Raw genomic sequence first — 20,335 nt, 5'->3', positions numbered from 1 at the left:
TGCGTTTATTTTATCTTTTGCTGTCTGGTGACGTTTTAATTGCAAGAAAAAACCAAAGCAGGAACTTTGCCAATTACACTCTAGGTCCGGGGTTCGAATTCCAATGTACATATTTGTGCGACAGACACTTGTCCGTTCTCCCGTTTTGTTTGCTTTTAATGTTATGTGCGGTTGTCACAATGCGGCGCAGGAAGTCCTTACTTCGATATAGTTATAGGTTTTTAGGATGTCTATTATAATCTTGATGCTAATCGCAAAATAATACAATAATAAGTAAAATAAACAATAACTATATTAATAATGGTTTAGTGCATGGTATTAGTAGTTGTATGCTTTCGCATAACGGTCGAACGGATACGCTCAGTAGACGAGCGTCTAGGCCAACCAGCGACCTGTTAGAATGCATATTGCGGAGCGTTTAATATTTTCCATATGGGACCACCAGTAGTCGTTTCCTATTATGTCAGCATGTATTATGTGAAATGCATATAGGGAGCCCTAAATGCTGCATCGACGTTCGTGTCACGTCTCACCTCTGAGCGCGTTCAAGAGACGTCACGCGTGGCTCTTCCGTTGATACGAGGTAATGATGTATGTCGTATATCCATACCTCGTATGATGGATGTCCTTTTGCGTTTGCATATAATGCCATTTAATGTGCTGTGAGAACTTTGTAGATCTGTTAGTTGTTTTATGCAATGGCTATATTATTAGTCGAGTTCCTTGCAGGTCCTATTACTTTTGGTAATAATTCTATTTATAAGATTATATTGTTAATTTATAAGGAATGGCTGAGGTAAATAAATTTAGATATTCTCTGTACGGTGCTCACCTTTATTGTTCAATAGTCTTAAACAAAGAGATGATTTTGTATTAGATAAGGATTGGATTATAAATCTTTTGTATCTCATTACCGTATTCCAATAGTCTAATAACAAATCAACATAGATGGTAATTGTTCTGTTCATAATTTCCAATTACCGTCGGGGATAATGCACGGTACATATAAGATCGAAGAATTGTTACTTTGTTGTATTGAAATATTTAATTGCCTCTTTTTGATATCTACTGTTTAACACTGATCATTAAATGAAATAGGTATTTCGCTACGGAATTTATAATTGAGAAGTGACATTAACGATAATCCTTGAACTTAGAATAACGTGAACGGTAACAAATTGTTTGGACGTTAAATCTTCTATATACGGATACTAAAATAAGAAGGGAAACAGGCAGTGGAGTTTGTTTATATTGTTTCGGCTGCAACCGTTCGCCGCTATCTGTATCTCGTGTTACGAGAAATCTTTGTATACGGTTAACTCAAACGCTTTTAAGGAACATCGGTATCGCGTATAAAGTTTTGTTTCTAATTTCGAATAAAGTAATTAACAAGTTTTATCTCTACCTACGTTTAAGATTTGAATAATTTAGGTAAAGTCTGCATTCGGAATAAGGAATACGAGTTGTTGATAATGTGTTTTGTTTACGTAGTTTATTTTGTAAACTTATTAAAAATTTACAGTTAGTTAAGTAAAATTCTTCTAGTAGGTAAATGTATAAAATGCGGAATACAAGTACAATGGAGAAATTTTGAAATAAAAATTTTCTGCGAAAGTTATTTTAACATGCAAAGTTTACATCAGAGCCGGGGCATTTGAAGCTTCCATTGTTATTGGAAGTTTTCAATCAGAGTTGCGATCGATTTCAAAACTTTACCCTTTTCTTGCATAATTACATTGGCCTGAAGCCTATTTTATTGAACAATTCATTTTACATATACAAGACATTTCGGTAAGGACTCCCATTGAAGTTGAGCATCATAACATCAACGAGGGTTCACTTTTATTTGCAGGTTATTAAATTACAGTCTTTATTTATTAACGCAAAACAAAAAAATGCTATTTTAAACTGAAATAAATTTCTTAGGGAAGCTAAAAGCTAAATCGATTTTTTAAGACGTGATATGATTTCAATTTGTAATGTTCCACAGATTATTTGGATTTTGAATTGATTTGATTTGACTCATAAAACTAAATCTTCCTCCAACACAATTATAAATATACCTATTGGGTTTACTCGAACTTTGTATGGTTTCAATATATATTTGCAGGAACATCCTACATCTGTTTGGCAATATTTCTTTATAATATCGCCGAGGGGAAGGGAAATTATATTCCGGGTAAAAATAATATTTTCCTTTCCTTCAATGTTGTCTTCTATTTCACCTTTATTATAGTCGAACATAAATATACTGTATTTTTATGTTATGTACAATTTGGTGATGTGCATTACACGGATTGATACTATTTTTGATATATATATTTAAATCTTAGACTAATTTCAAAGATGAAATTTAATTGTAGATGGAGTGGATTCGTTACGGACATTTTTTAAATTTGCACGGTCATAAATCTCTTGGCGACGGATAGAAAAAGTGGCGTTTTTCGTACGATTAGAACAGCAATAGATCGTTGAGAGGCGCGTGACGAACAGACAAAGGGATGCCAGAGTACAGTCGACGAGTTGCGATAATGAACCACGCCCGAGGCGGGACACCCCATTGTCTGCGGACCTGGGGTTACATCTCTTACTTTGACGGGAATATTCCAATCAAGCTATTCAGCACGAAGATTAGACTCATCACAAAAGCTCAGCCACTTTTCCATAAAACCTTTCTACGGAGGCGGTAACATTTTTCATGTTTATGACAACCCTATTTTCACTTTATAATAAGAATTTTTCTTCAGCAAACAATGTTGCCGATGCTGGTTCAACGAGCAGAAAATTAATTAAAATTTGCAAAAAGAAACGAAACGCCCCAAGAGGTTTTTTATTCGAGTGATTTGCTATGGGGTCGAGATATTAAACGGGAATATACAAAGTTAAAAAGCACTTATAGAGCAAACAAAATTTTAACTCGGAATGGAATTTGTAACTCGGTACGCGAGGTAATAAAATTCACAGAAAGAGTTTTACTAGTGTCGTATAAACAGAATTCATTAGAAATTTTACAGTGAGATCTTCGGCTATCGCTGGCAAGTTTATCTTGAAAATTCACCAGCAATAAAATAGTGGTCGGGTTACGAAACTACGAGCCATGTGTCTTTCAACCGTCGAAACTTATTCCGTGGACTTTCATTATAGCGCGAACTTTCTTTTAGATTAGCTAAGATGGATAGCTTAAAATTTAAATTCTCGAACTAAATAAAATGTCCATTCGATCCGAGATTTAAACCTTTAAAGTTTCAGTGTTAAATATATAAATCTTTCGAATATTTTAGACATTCTAAATCGGATTTTATTTGTGAGAAGGTACTTGAGATTCTCTTGTCTGCTATCGATACACGATCCGACCTTGACCCGGCGCTGAGCCTGAAAGCCGTCACAAAGGGCAGAACTTCCACACGACCGCGACTAATTAACTCCGTTCATTCGGAACTTTTTGTAACACATACCTTTTCAGATCTAAACTTTTTGCTCTCGTTCGTTTTGTGAATGCCTGAATTAATTTAACTGAATAAAACGGTACGTTTGGTGTTAGCGTTTGATTTGAAACTTACCGCAAGTTTCAAATGGCTTTTCGCAGTCAAATTAATTATTATCTATTGAAAAGTTTTATACGCGTTTCGTTTTGTTTTAAAAAACTTATCGTCGCTATCTACATCGCATACATAGATGCGTTGACATCATGTAATGTGTTAATGAAACGATTACAAAAGGGAAATAAGGCCTTGTTATGTTAACTGAATTCTATTGTGTTGGAGACAGTCACGCAATGCATGCTATTGTCGCTATAATTCCTGTAATAAATGCATTGCGCATTTCATAAATAGAAGGTCGTTACAATGCTACTATGTACGCCTTTCCAATCCTATGTTACATTACGAAATAAGTACTTATGTAGAATAGTAAATTTGTTAGTATAAACATAAACGGCCATTCTACTGAATTCATAATATAGTGTTGGTGAGTTTTTATTTTGTTATTGGTTACTATAAAACAACAAAATAATCTTATTAAAAGGAATGATAAAATAATTATGTTTTGCGAATAATTTTAATGATATATAAATCTTAGATAAATCTTAAATATAGGTGCTAATTTATTTAGATTATTAGGAAAAAATACCTTATTATGGTAAGGTACTTTTATTTATTATGCACCACCATGACACATATTTTTTTTTCGTCTCGTCTTATTTTTAATGCCTGGTAGAGATCGCTGCCAGCGATAAAGCCGGCTTCGGACCGTTGTTTTCTAATACATTATTAAGTTTTAAATGTTTTCTATATGTTCTACAATACATTTTTTTTCATTCATTTATCCAATCATTTCATTCATAGAAGTCTGCCATCGTTGCTAATCCCAACTAACAAACTAAACTTTACACCCGTTATGAGGTACAAGTTAACCGCAGCGGCAGCGATAAATATTACACTAATAATACTTCCTAGGCATTAACAAGACTTATCGTCATGCTGCAAGATAAATTAACTGCGATAATTAATTGGTAATTTGTATACGCGACGGGTGGCCGAACATAGCGCTAGGCGCTTGCTTCTTGTTGTGGCGATTATACGGCAGACTCATCCCAAAATACATGGGTACAACACGCCCGTGGATAATTCCGTCGCAAGTCCATCGACAGGTATTCGGTGCGCACCTCGCTGAACGGACAACGACTTTTAAACGCGTCTTATTTTTATTGTTGCTGGCGCGTGGCGGGCTTGCGCTCTCTGTGTATGGTGCGTGAGATTGATTGCGAGGTGTGTAAAGAAGAAGAATACACTTTGGATATGTTAAACGTGTAGAGAAGTATCTGACTGTGTCTCATACTGCATATAATCTACGAGTGTTTGTTGATTTTGGATTTTGCTTTAAAGTTGTTACTCGAATCATCGTTTTTCGTTTTACTAGTTGCAAAAGTTAAGAATTGACATGAAACTATTATAAATTTTGGCAGTCATCCATATTTAAAAATGACGGTCAGATATACAATGTCATTGCTTTGATAAAGATATTCACACGGTTGAAATATATTTTAAATTCTCCGTGTACAGTAATCTGTTTTAAAAATGGCGACGATAATGGGAGATCACTAGCAAAAGACACTAAAAATTATTGTATTACAGACAAACCCGCAAGTTGTTTGAGGTACCCAACATTTGTTATTTCAAGAAGATTTGTTAAAATAAATGCGTATTTTGATTCGTCTTATATTTATAGTCAAATAGCCGTAATAATTAGTAGAGTTAAATATTGAAGCAAACAAGAAAAATACACTTACATGCATGTAATTAAACCGAATAGAAACAGGATGAATAAGGATTTGTAATGAATGTGAGTCGAGGAAAAGGGACATGCGGACCAGATAAAATAAAATAACAAGATTGATTATTTTGAAGTTTTCTAGTAATCCCATTAATTAATCCTTTGAACGTCCACATCATTATTTAAGCATCAAACGGAGAGCATTAATGGCAAATAAAATAAAGGCGCATTTAAATGAATCAAGGTCTGTGCCACTGTTTCGCATTATATTCACAGTAAAGCCTATACAAGTGAAACAGGCGGCGAGCGAGCGTCCCGATAAGTCGGATAATGTTATTAAGCCCCGGGTGATACTTCGCATTTCTCTGAGAAACCTCGCGGAATCAAATTAAATATAAATTATATCAACATTTTAACGACGTCTTTTCAATTGGTATTTAAATGCAAATTAATGAAATGTTTGAATAAATATTGAATAGACTAACCGGAATTTATATTGCACTGAATAACTAATGGTCTTTAGAGATTAAAGCTGATATTTATCATTTGGCTATACAGCGGTTATATTCTATATAATTGCGAAGCTAAAATACAAAGTAAAATCAATTACCGTTCAGAAACTACAAATAGATGTGCTTAATGACTTCGAAAGTCCCTGAAATTAACAGGATATCCCTCTTTATTACATTGAGAGATCTCCGCGTAGAGTCCCTTAAGTCTATTGTAGCTGAGAGGTCGTAAAACAATAAGGGCGAGTTGGGAGACAGTGCGCAAGTTAATTTTAATTTTATTACTGTGATGTCGCTAGCGAAGTTGTCGGGAAAGGGTCAACAGCTTAATACAATGTCCTTTAGATGCACTCGTGATGAATGAATAAATTGTTCGCGGAGTTATTTACTTACTAGACAGCTGAGCGGATCGTTTGCGTTACTGGGTTTGTTTATGCGCTCGCTTTACAAACAATTTCTTAATTAATTTAATCACGCTTTCCTGGTGAGATAAAAATTGTATACAGAGTAATTGTATAATCATATCTCTGTACGGGCCCTAATAAAAATCTTTATACAAGGGTCGTTTCAATAACTTTCAAGTACTTTACGCACTCATTTAAAATGGAATAAAACATTTAACTTGGGCTACAAAAACGGGTAGTGTGGTGCGCTTTGATAAAGGTTTTCATTAGACTATAAAAGGCGGGAATAAAAGAGACGTAATTCTGTTCTCGTGTTGAGGTCGCGTTAATACGGTAAGGGTCGAAATTCTTTGTGGTACCGGCATTAGGAGGCCCTGCGAAACTTCTGAAAGGACGGCAATAATCCAAGATAATAACCCGCCGCAAAGTATTTACTCCTGTTTGCCGGTTATAGATTTATTTTCAGGAATCCACTAATTGTTTGGGAATTCGTGAACGTTACATCATCTGGTTAGGATCAATCAATTTGTGTTTATGACGGCTCATGGCTTGTGTTATATGTTCAAATTATAAAACAGACGATAGGGAAATTCGTAATTCTCTATGTAACTTAGCTTCATTAAACGCCTAATGAATATATGAGCATTCGGTGGTACGTTTTAATCTATTTCAATGAGGTTTCATTCGTTTCTAAATTGGCATTCACTCAAGTCAGTAGTCGTTCCGCGTAAATAGTGTATATCAACATTGAAATTTCCAGTAGTGGAACGTTCATTAAACAGTTTCATGGCAATAATATACAGAGACTTTACATTGTACATAACAAACAGCTCGGAGCGATTGAATTACGGACACAAAGCTACGTAAGTCAACCGCTTAAGTCTGCTTTAGGAGAAGTTACACGACCATCGTTGGCGTTCATAGTTTCGGTGGTATGACCTATATAATATATTATTCAGTCAGCCACACCGCACGTATAAGGACCTATTTTCTACGTCGGAGCGGAAGAAAAATATAAAATGGAGCGTCCTTTGTTGCTTCATGTTTCGGTTCCATTTATTTCAGCCGGAAGCGAATGCCATTTGTCATCGTCGCCCGTCAATTTGACGCGCAGGACACGGCGGATTTGACACGATAATTATATCTCCCAATCGATGTTTTTACTTTAAGTTATAAATCTCTGTCTGGGCGCTAATGGCTTCGATGTACAAAGCTTTTTATGAGTTGAAAGTGGTGTCGTCGAAGACTCCAGGGTGAAGTAAAATTTGAGTGCATTTTGAAATAATATAATTGTCTTTAACCTTACTTTTGATAAGAGTGTAAGATTTGAAATGTGTAATTTTGAGCCTATTGTGTTTATTGCCAGTATTTTCGTGATTCTATTACGAAACAGATAATAAACAGCTAGTAATATATAAAGATTGTAATATAGCGTCCGATCTTATGTGACAGTCTCCTCCTAACCGCGCTTAACGAGAGAAGAATTAATATAATCTATTTTATACTCCAAACTAATATAATATAATCGATCTCGCATTGTATCAATAAATATAACAAATAGACCAGAAAGACAGTCGCGAGACTTATCTGATACTAAATATTAAGAAAACAGTAAAATTTTATTATCCTATCCTATCTGGCTTTCTTTATAATCATACTTTATATCAATAATATGGCTTGGAGATAAAACTGAAATACAACACAGTGTTATTTTTCACAAACAGTTTGTTATTTCAACATATTCTGAGCCCGTATATTCGAGTGCAAGCAAACTGTAGCACTCGGTCTCATGTAGGCTTACTGAGGATGAAGCATCTGACACTCTTCGACTGCTATTCGTGCGAGGGATTGTGTTCTCCCAATCCCTTAAGGTGCTTATTTTTAACACTTTCTTCACGTTGAATCTGAGTTATTTATTTCCGGTTGCTTCTTATGTACTAGAATATAAAGCTCATATATATTTTATTATAATTATTTCTGTTACAATAATGGTATAATCCATTAATAATATCAACTCTATTATGTTATTTGTGTAATGGTAGATGTGTAATACGTTATTTAGAGCCACAAGAGACGAATTTTTCTAATAAAAATAAATTTGGCATCGCTGCATCTTAAGTAGTTCGCTAAATATTGACGCTATGAGTTGTGAATATCTTTAGACTGCTTATTCAACTGATTTATTTATCTAAATCCGTCGCACATTAGAATAGGTCTTTCACCCGATAGACTACATAAAAAACATTTTATTTGAGAAAATATCGTGTAAATTCGTCGCTTTAGCTATTGCCAATGGCATTACGATTTTAAGCCGTATTGCTATTTATTTACTTATTGTTTTTCTTTCGATGTGTTTATATACTCGAACGGTTTATATGCGACACTGAATACAATCACGGCTTATTAAATTGAGAGCATTATGGTCCATATCTAGTAATGAATGTAATAAAGAACCTGTCTAAGCGACGCGAGCCTTCGAGACAATATTAATACGACGGCTATCGTCTCGGTAGTCTATTATGGAGGTTTGATAGATCTTATCAAAGATATTGGTCATCTAATCTTTGTATAGATAGGCATAAGCTAAGCTACGGCGCACGCTATAGCAATAAGTGGGAGTTGTTCAAGAGAGACGCTCAGTTGATGATTCAGGTGGATTCGTTTTGACACATTATTAGCTGATCATTTGAGTAATGTTCATGTATGTGTGTATACTTAATATGAATCTAACAAAAAGTCTTGTTTTAATATATTGGCTGGCTTTGTCGGTCTCCAGTATTGTAGTGAGTTTCCAAGCAGTCTTGACACTGTCGGCACGAACCTACATGTTGCATGAGTTTTATCACATATTTCAAAACAATAAGGGTACAAACTTGATTTTGAAAATCTATAATAAATAACGAGATTGCGTGTCGTGTTAACGTTTAATGTAATTCCATTGGCGATTGGGGGCCCGGAATTCATAAATGTGATACAAAAAACGGGAGCCTTTTACCGGCTGACATTTTTCGGCAATCTATCGATCAGCCAATGGCAGGTCTTATTCGATGATCATTATCGTGGACATTTAATTTCCTTGTCACGTAGAAGGAACATTCCGCTAATTTTATATTTATTTACAATGTACCCTCAATAAGGACAGATGTCATGTGCCCAATATGTATTGATTATTTATTTTGTTTTTGATTAGTCCTTCGTAAGTCATCGATCTTCTTTTTAATTTTAAACAAATAATGAGTATTTTATAACAGTATAATATTAGACATAAATAATTCTATAAATATAAATGGAAAACGAATGAAAAATAACGACCATTAAAACTAATTGGTGATAGTAATTAATGCGAATTCTTTTGAAAAATGTCTTTTTTTATGGAAAAATCGCGGAAAGGAAATTTGTAATGGAGTGGAAGGTTCCAGATATTAATCAAATGATGGTAAATGTGACCTCGCATTAAATTGTATTCGTGGGCGAGCGGAATTGGTTTCTCCAAAGATCAAGAGTGAGATAACGAATGCAAAAAGTTTGAAACAGACATTATGCGATCTAGATTGGTAAATGGCGTGCTGGGACGGTGAATGAACCGCGACGAAATCTGTGGGCCGTTCTGGCGGTGTGGCGGTCTGCCAGCGGCTTGGATGTCTTCCGAATGTATTGTCGTTTGATAACAACAATAACTCAATAGCAATTTCTGTCCAGAATAATCTCTTTTTCAAATAGCCGGCAGCGTTCAAGCTGTATAAGCATTGACTAATAAAAGACTGCGCGGTACGCTTTGATAGTGACGGAGGAATAGCGTTTAAGAAATGATTGTAATCATAAAGCTGTGTCAGATTGCGACAATGTAGCTGACAAGCAGTAGTTCTCTATTTATTTGTCATGAAATACTATTATCATAATCGCCTCAAGTTCACGATAAAGATATACTTTATAACTTTGTAACGTTTATTTTTGCATTCGGTCAGATGTAACTTTGCGACCTTGGCGTAAAATGTTTCTATCGACTTATATTTTGCTTGAATGATAACGAAAGGGACGGAAGGTTGCTATTATATTGATTAACTGAAAATTCACCCATATTTACATATTAATCACACCACCTTAAAACATTTTAAATTGTGAGCGCATATACAGTGCAGCATTTGTATAAATAATGGGCGACCACAGCTTTAAATATCTACCTTCATTTAAAACCTTTTATTGTCGTTAGCAGGACTGTGGTCACCACATAGCGTATTGATTAAAATCTTTTGTATTATTTAAACGAGAAATGAAACTATAACGAATATTTCAGATGTATTAATTTTAATAAGATCGTCATATACGAATAGATATATTGTATAAATTGATCTACTTACCCTGCCGTAGTTCGGTGAACAATTATGTTCATTTAAGAGTAGGTACCTAATCAAAACCGTATTCGGAATCTAGTTATAAAGAAATTACATTCAACTATTTGTGACATAGATGAAAATTGTATACCGAAAGAACTACTGAGTAAATAAATATCAAATGTCATTTCTATTGGATATATTCCGCTAAAAGCTCGTGTAAATTTAGACTTTAAATTTATTCTATCGCGCAACGTAATACCTTTGCAATATGTAGTTTCACAAATGAAAATATCTCTCTATTTCTATTTCTGGTCTAGTTCATCATAAAATGAAACGTGAAGTCCTAAAATATTTGGACATGTTTGCCTTTTTTGTGTAATAGTTATATACATTTGTGATTGCAAAGGCAATTTCCATGTATGGAAGTTGTTCGTTTGAATGCAGCTTTTTGAAATAAACGAGTGTGTTCTTTTTAGTTTTATTATAACGTATGTAGTTGCGATATTGTGTATGTATAATTAATGGAGTAATCAACTTAATGATTCAGGGCCCCGCTCTAATGAGGGCTGAAGTCTTCTGTGGCTAGCGCCTTCAAGGCGTAACTAATGAAGGGTCGTAGAAGTTTATTTAAATATTAAATATTTTATAGCCTACATACCAGAAAAATATTTTATTTAAATAAATGTACATATAATGTGGACAGAATTTATTTTTTAAACATGTGTCAGGCTGCGTAAATTAGGTTGCAAACATTGCATCATTTAAGTGATAAAATTATTGCTAATTTTAATTAATAGACTATTTTTTGGTAAAGGTCATCTTGAATTTCTGGTTCGAAATATCTCATAAACTCACAAACTTTGCACATTTCAAATGAGTTTAAAGAATCGACACTATTCAGCGACACTGACAAATCCAATAAAGTTCCATACACAGTAGGTACGTGCCGCGCAACGTTCCGTGCAAATGCATTATACCGTCCATAAAGGAAACGTAGACGAGATCGGAACTAACATAAACAATTCCATATCTTTTGAAAACTCCGTCCGCAACTACTTGAAAATTTGCTCAGCGCCATTGTACAAGTTGCTCGCGAAAGAACCGCAAAGAAGTGTATAGCGGGGTTTCCGATATGGCCGTGTGCCAGCTGCCTCGCGGTATCTTGTAACGTATCACACTATTTCACGAATAACGTTGGATACAATGCTATCCTTGCGTTATATCGTCTATTGAGGAAGGGGTTGTTTGCGCCATTATGATTCCACGGGACATTATTTTCAGCTCAAATGGTGTGTAAATTCTGGCCTAATTTATGAGATTGCTTTGCGACAAATGAATATTCGAAGATTGTTCTGTCGGTTATATGGTTCACAGTGCTGTTTTCTTTTTTTAAATATACTATTTATGACAAATATATTATGAATTAGCACATGAAATAGCTATTTTATATAGTAGTTTATATATAGGTTACTGTTTCTACTATACTTGATTATGTTGTAACTATTCAAATAGTTAAAAATCGATTAAAACTTTTTGAAGTTTAAGAATAAGTTTTATTGGGATTTAATGATAAACATGGGTTATAAGATATGTAGTTGTGACTCATGAAAGTAGGGGATGGCGATACAAGACTAAAACTTTTTCATGCGCACTACAATAAATACTAACGCAATAAAGATGCGTAAAATTACCAGTTTGACATTATAATGACGATCAAATTAAATTGCATACTCATTAATTACTAGACACTTCTCGTGACGTAAGTGTGGCGCAGATTTAGATCTGGCACGACCACTGGAGAAAAGAGAGGTCAAGTTGAAGTCTCAATACCCACGCGCACGACCGGATGAAAAGTGCATTTCGTTTGCCCTAGAGTGGGAAATGGGCTTAAATTGTGCAAACGTACTTTCACGCTCGTAAATAGCTTCTTTTCTGATATTTAAATTCAAATTTTAAAGATTGCGTGAATGTATAAAGTATCAAAATATTACCATATTTTTAATTTCTATTGACCTTTTTTGTTTCCTGGTTGTAATTCCAGAATAAGGCATTTATACTACTTTATGATACTACGGAGATATACGGAGTCTAGTGAATTTTATAAAAACACTTCTTGGAACAACTTTTTAACTTTGCTATTTAAAACCCTTCAAAGAATTAGACCGAGAGCTCTATTGCAATTACTGTTCAAGTGAAACTCGAGAAAGTTCTCAAATAGACAGCTTCTGTGTTCTAAATGCATTCTGGTTACATGAAAAATAAAATATTTTACATATCGAGTACTTGATACTTTGGCCCCGAGCCAAAGGTATAAGGAGACTGTATGGAGCCCGTCAAAGGCTTATGAGGAACGGTATATTATTCAGCAGTCTTGTCGAGTATGAAACTGACCTAATTTTCATAATTTCGGAATGACATTGACATAACAGTGGCTAATAACAATAGCAGAGTAGGTAGTTCTCGTTAACAATTTTGACGTTTATAAGGATTGTATGTTCGTCGCTTCATATTTGCAATATATTCATGGATTGAAAACACTATATAATTTTTTAACTCAATTAATATGATTTCCACATCATTAAATTTTATGGGCGCGTGGTTTCAAATTACACCTCCCCTATTCAGGGGATCTGAATTATAATGGGGAAGCTATTGTTGCGGGTAAACAGTCACGCACGCAATTTGTAATTTAATACTGATGAGATATTAAAACGATAGAATATGTTGGTAGTACTCGTATTACTTTCCCTCGTAATGTAGTGTATGCGTATGGCAACTCGCCAGCCGCGAGATTCCATTGTGAAACGGTGAAAACATTTGTTTTGATGTACTCCAGAGTATTGTAAGAATGTAGGCTTTAAAATGGAGATTGCTTTTCTTGGGAGATTGTTTCATAGCGTAGGTACGTTGGGAGCTCGTGTTGCATGCTCTCGCTGTGTTAAAGAATGCTTTATCAACCAACATAGTTAAAAAATAATTTAACACTTTTTCTACAGTTAAGTGTTCTTGCGATATTTTATAGTTGTACAGATAAATTAATATAATATGGGTGCTTTTGCAGTTATGGAAGTTACTTAGCCTGGTAGTATTTCTTATATTAAAGAGCATATTATGTCTATTTCATACATAAATATCTTTAATACATTAGTTTAAAATAAAGCAATAAGCCACTCGCGTACATTTGAAGACAATCGGTTGTAGGCGGTGTATGGCTCACTCGACAGACAATACTGCCAATTTGTCTCAAGTTAATAATAACTTCTAATAATAGAAACAGCCGCACAAATTATTTGAAAAGCATTTGTAAAGAAATTTTAAAAATATTTGGCATCGGTACGTATTTAGAAACTATTGTTTTGTTTTTAAATATTGATTAATTGCATAAGATTACGTATTTAAAACGTAATAAAGATCAGAAATGTGATGATCGATGCGCAAAGTTATCTACCCACGCGAGGCGACGCCGTGCAGTCTGAAGGTGAACCTGTCGTTCACTCGCAGGCTGGCACTTAGGGGCTTAAGCGAAGCGGTAGCGACGTTAAGCGACAATTTGAGAAAAAAGTGTTGAATTTCCTTGTCGGTTGTGTGGTATGGGGCCAATGCGTTACGCGCCACAAATTGATTTTTATCACGGACAAGTGGGTGATCAGGCTTTTTTTGTTAATCATCACCGGGAATCGAACTAAGGGCCCCTCGTTTCTACGGTATGCGCTGTAACGCCTATGTACTAAGGAGGCAGTCAATTTTAGATACAAGTATATAATAAAAAATAACAGGTTACAGGTTGTTAAAATCCTTGAGAGATGGGAATCTATACACATAATTTTTTTCGTGATCATAATGGGTTGTATATGTTTTTTTATAGAGATTTTTATTGAGAATATAGGTACATAGATATATTTTTTTTATCAACAAGGAAACAAATAGTTCTTACTTTCTTTTTTGCATTAATGTAAAATTGCGTTTATATAGATCATATAAACGCTATTCGCTGTATTGTAATACTCTGCTTAGGGGCAATCGATGAACGGTACATACTTGTTGTTGCTACGTACTTTTATATGGTAAGTAGAAAAAGTAATCTAACTGCAGTTCATTATTTCTTCTGCGTTTGAATACAGTAAAATGGCTAAGAGGAAATGTATCTTAATGATTTCTTGAAATTGTACAAGCCTCGTTTGAAGCTCAGTCTTCTTATTTCTGTTGTTGGTTATTGAGTTGATTAGTTTATATGAATAATATAAAAAGACCAGTCGGAGAAAAGTCTGAACCATTAAAATTCTTTAATAAAATCGAATCGAGTTTGATTTCAAATATATTTCGGATATTCATCCGACTCATTCTCTCTTTGAAATATGACTGTAATCTGTATGTCTATGCAATATATTTTTTTTTTCCAGGTTCACAAAAACCTCAGCTTTTTCATTGCTGTCATATAATAATGTTTTTACGTGTGACACTGTCGCCTTTTTATCAAGGTCCTGTCTATCGAACTTACATTAAGTTGACACTAATATCGTATGTTATTAATGTTACATTAGTTTCCCACATCTTACTTTTGCTTAGAAAAATAATCTTGAAGAAAATTGTTATTCTCTTCTCTTCTTCTTCTTCTCTATGAAGAATAATTCAGTAGAAGGTATTCTTCTGGATTACTAAAGTGTTAAAGTATCCAGTTTTGATAAATAATAATAATAATTTCGAGTTTTTTTTTGTACTATTTGTATACTAAATAGATTTCTAAGTTATTTCGAAAATGTTTAGAATTCTTAAATATTATAAAGCGCCTTATTATTTCGTTTCTTTGGATAAAGAATTGCGTTCCTAGCAAGGATACCATTATACGTGGCATGTTCATAAAATACTTATGTAAATGATATTCATATAACGTTATATATTCCATTTGGAACTCGTTTAAAAATTGCAAATTTATCACAAACACTGCCATGTAATTATATGCCAAGATTTCATTAAATATATATAATATTATGTACGATACAATACAACGAATGCATATTCTATAAAATATTATACCACTCCTTAACATTATACATACATAAATACTTTGGATATTACGTAAACGGTGAATTAAATAAACCAGGTAATATAGATAATAAACGAGGTCGTAATATTTTTATTTTTGTTGGAATTATTTTAGAGAATAAAAATATATTCGAGTTTGAATTAATAATGGAGGAATTTTGTTTAGTCTGTTTTTACTTGTTTACTTGCTATCCACGTGTTTAAATTATGTACTAGCTGTGACCCGCGGTTGAAACCGCGTAAGCGTGCTGCGTAACCGTATCCCATAGGAATATCGGTATAAAAAGTGCCTATGTGTTATTTCAGTTGTCCAGCTATCTACGAAGCAAAATAGTATTATTATTCACCAATAGATGTCAGGAAAAAAAACACGAATATGACATTTTCTAACAAAAAAATCCTAGCTAGATCGATTTATCGCCCCCGAAACCCCCCGTATACAAAATTTCATGAAAATCGTTGGAGCCGATTCCGAGATTCCAATTATATTATATATATATATATATATATATATATAAGAATTGCTCGTTTAAAGGTATAAGATATTGTTTGCTTTTCATGGTAACATAGACATATTATTATATAATGTTTCATATAGTAAAGCAGGCACTTTACTCCCTACAGTACCGAGATTTAATCCAATTGATTAGATTTTACACTAAATTGTTCTACATATTAAAAACTAAGACAGAGTATGGCTGTTTTGTGGTTTAAAATTAAATTAATCTCGATCGAAAATTTAAATCTATTTCGATAGTACCATTCGATCTGCATGAAAAATTCGAATTGGAGTAAGGATACATGGTGGAAGTCGAATCAAAATTATTGTCGAATTGAAAACAAAATCAAGATCGAATCAATTTCGGTGGTAAGGCCAGGAGCCTTATTAATGTACTCCGCGCTACATTTCTCTAAAACGAAACACACTGTAACATTACAGTGGCATCGTTATTTACGTCTCAATGACATAAATACTGGAGCATCACATGACGCCGGGATGCACTCGAGCCAGACATGTTGATATCGGTTATGCAATAACGTCAAACGATATGACGTCGTTGGGCCAATGTGTCTATTGTATGCTTTGTGAATAGCAGTTAATCCTCTGGGGATTTGGGTTCAACATTTTGTGATTAGCAATTAATATGTCAAACAGAGTTAATTGCATCTTGGCGGAGCGCTGTCGTCACTAGATAATTATGCAGGCATGTTGAGATGATATAGCCAGTAAACAAAGCTGCATCATTGATAACTAATAGCATAATAAAGAGAAATGTTTTTTTTTGTTTTTAAAAAGAAACTTTTTTATAAATGTCACATTTATAATTTAATAAAGTATGTATAATGTATAATATAATAAATTGAATTGAACATTTCATGATATGTTAATCCTAGTGCTGGATTTTATGGATCTTGTGTGTTTACTTACATTAAGGTTACTTCTAAAGATGCATTTTTCATACGCATTAATAGTCTGTAATCTGTATTAATTCTTGATGATACGATCGCCAGCCAATCCTATATGTGATATGCAAAATATTAATATAAATTAAGTACATAAGTATTATGCGGATGGCGTCTTTCGCTTACCTTCGTCTCGAATTGGGTCACGTCACTAAAATAGACCAACAGAGCAATCACAAAACGTAAAAACATTGCGGCATTAAGAATATACAACGGTCGATTGCGCTTTAACGAAGCGGATTAGTTTCGCACTTATAAAATCTTTCAAGGAAAAAAATATCGTCCCTTTACGAATGCTTGTTAATATGCCACGTTGATCACACACAACTCATGTCCCATTAGGACGCTCCTTAGTATTATCCTGCTCACTATCACTAAAAGCATTTTCCGGGACGACAGATAGCAATAATTACATCGAAAATACTCGTGTTAAATGTGGAGAATGCTTTGTGCGAACTTAAAGTGGACACTGTTGATTACAAGCAAGAGATTCTTCGTATCGAAATTAATCTATGGAACCAAGTAAAAGACCTCGGATACATAAGGAGTTACACACTCCTGTGTGTGTGTGTGTGAACGAGTGTAAGAGTATAATATATGAATGATACGAGTTAGTCGTTTCGTCGATTTCGAAGAAAGTAATTCTATGTATGAACGTTATTACGAATAGTTTAGATGGTCATTTTGACATATAACCATTTTCATTTCATTAGTATGGAATTTCAGTTTTATATATGATGTTACCTGTTCATGCGATTATTAAAGAATTACTCGTGCTGTATAAATTATCCATAATCACGTGTTAATTTATCTAAACGAAACTAAAATACTCTAGAGCCTGTATATCTATGCACTTGAAAGCTTATCATGGGACTCCAGTTATCCAAGATATATTTAATTCAATTAGTACTATATCAAAGCAGAACGAGGAAATTAGTTTAAACGATTAATCGACTAGTCAAATTGATTTAGAGTTCCGCTCGATTTACGTTAAATTAATGCCATTCATTGCATTACTGGAGCTAAAACGTTCAATTCTAATGCTTGTGGTATTGATAGTGAATGTATAAGAGGAAAGCGGAAAGAATTTATTGCGTGTAATTCCTTATCATTACTGCAACAGCGCAATACAGAACGAAGATTAGAATACAAGAATTGTCACTTCGATATTTTTATATGAAACAGGGATTATTATTATTTCAAATTGCAACTGAACATTAGACGAAAATAAGAGATACAGAATATTCCTTATATACCTTCAAACAATAGATGTGAAGCATTTTGAAAACAACATCAATCATTGTCTCATAATATTTCAAAACAGACGGTAACAGCAAATCATATACAATTTCAAATTTCTTTATCAAAGTACGGATGTAGTACAAATAAATAATGGCGTGTCTGTTATTTGTCAGGGAACAACCTCCCCCAACCCAAGTGATAATAAAGATTGATGGTGGATGTGGTTTTAAATGTGCTAATTGGCTCGTGCAAGCGGCAGACTCGAAACAAACCATTTTGCTAATTTCAAATATATAGGGGAGATGAGAAGAAAACCAAATCTCTCATTAAATTTTCTCTAAATTATGAGATAAATTGTAATGCTTTACGAAAATGAAACACTTTAATCCTACACAATATCTATAGGCATAAATATATAGCCCGTTTTAAATATAGGATTCCGATTCAGAGACAAAGCATAAACAATATTAGTAAAATAAAACCCAGCGGTAAAATACCAGATGGATTGTGTAGCGTGCATTGTGCCAAACTATCTGGGCTTTACGCTCGACTGGACACGCGACAAAGTAAAGCGTGTTCTCAGCTCTCACCCTCACCGGATTTATTTATTATACGATAGTGCGGGATTTGGAAATGCAGTTTGATTTTCAGGTAAAATACTCGCAAGTCGTTCCATTCTGCGAACAGTCGAATCTCTAAGCAATTGAGCTTTGATTAATGCCGGTTTAGAAAGTGTCCTAGACGTTAAGTATGTTTTTCCGTGCATGATTACATGAAATATTCGTCCAATATGTATATAAGTTGTACTCTGTTTTTGTTTGTATGGTCCTATAAATTAATAATTCTTGCAATGTTTCCTTCCTACAAACTATTTTTATGTGTATAGTGAACTAACTAATTTTTTTGCTCTCAGGTGTGGCCTTCACGCTGACTTCACAGAGTTGACTGCGTGCGTGGGAGGAGAGTTAGATAGGCACGAAGGTTCCGCCGTGCATAGAAGATACTTCTACATTACTCTTCTCAGGGAACCTGTGTCAAGGTACAGTATTTGAACTAGTATTTGCTTGTGTTTGACTTGAAGACGTTTTAACGGGCTTTAAATGAGATATCCCAATATCGCTCTTTCTACTAATATTATAATTATAAATTGTATAAACGCGAAACTTAGTGAGGATAAATGTATGTTTGATACTCTTTTACACGATAACCACCGAACGGATTTTGAAGATATTTGGCAGTGGTATAACATAAGCACCTATCAGAATACACATTGGCGATAGAAACACTGGCTTTTGGCACAGCTAGTCCATTATATTATTTACCAGACGTTTCAAGAGCGTGTTACAGGGAGACCGATCCCCTGTGTACAAATCGCGTTTAAAATCCGTTTAAATAATTATTAGATATCTTATCTTACTTATATTATTAAAGGACCCTCTGCGCATATTGATGATAAGCATAATTAATTATGGTTTCAGTATGTGTTATAAAAAAAGTATGTTATAATATTTTGTCGAACAAAATTTTGGTATTGTAACGAATAACGACTATATTTAAACGGGTTTTGATTTTACAATGCACTTGCTCTTATACGTTAACATACTATTTATGCAATTGAAGATTCCAGAAGTAAATGCCAAACCTATTTAATTCACCTATAGCCGGTGTGCAGTATAAATTGAACACGTTTGTTTGTTTTCGTAGGTACTTGTCTGAATATAGACACGTAAAGCGCGGCGCCACATGGAAGGGTTCAAGACACTGGTGTCAAGGACGAACCGCCACTGGTAAGACTTTTTATACAATTTTAAGTACATTTTGTCTTGTATTAGGGTGTCGTGATCTGAGCGTTAAACGGGACCTTATTATTAAGATTTCAAAGAAATTTTCGAAGATGATGTATTTGTGCTGCCGCTATGAACACATGGCCTGGTCCTTTTTACATTGAGGTAACTCACTTACGTATTGTGTAGGTAGGCTAGGGTGTGAAAAATCTATATATACCTAGTCTTGCCATAAATATTGTAATAAAGAAAAAAGAAAATTGTTAACTGCAAATAACATTTAT

General features: G+C 34.1%; 1 protein-coding gene across 1 annotated transcript in view; it reads left to right on the top strand.

Moving 5' to 3' along the window:
• Nucleotides 1–20,335, top strand: part of LOC119830035 (heparan-sulfate 6-O-sulfotransferase 2) — a 77,537-nt gene that overhangs the window by 47,932 nt on the left and 9,270 nt on the right. Inside the window, exons 4-5 of the mRNA XM_038352865.1 lie at nucleotides 19,181–19,306; nucleotides 19,972–20,054. Of these exons, the coding sequence (XP_038208793.1) occupies nucleotides 19,181–19,306; nucleotides 19,972–20,054 (209 nt within the window). The remainder of the gene's footprint in view (nucleotides 1–19,180; nucleotides 19,307–19,971; nucleotides 20,055–20,335) is intronic.

This window comes from Zerene cesonia, chromosome 11, assembly GCF_012273895.1.
Source record: "Zerene cesonia ecotype Mississippi chromosome 11, Zerene_cesonia_1.1, whole genome shotgun sequence".
Classification (NCBI taxonomy): Eukaryota; Metazoa; Arthropoda; class Insecta; order Lepidoptera; family Pieridae; genus Zerene; species Zerene cesonia.
The sequence above is the reverse complement of the archived record's forward strand: the minus strand, read 5'-3'. Positions and strand labels throughout refer to the sequence as shown.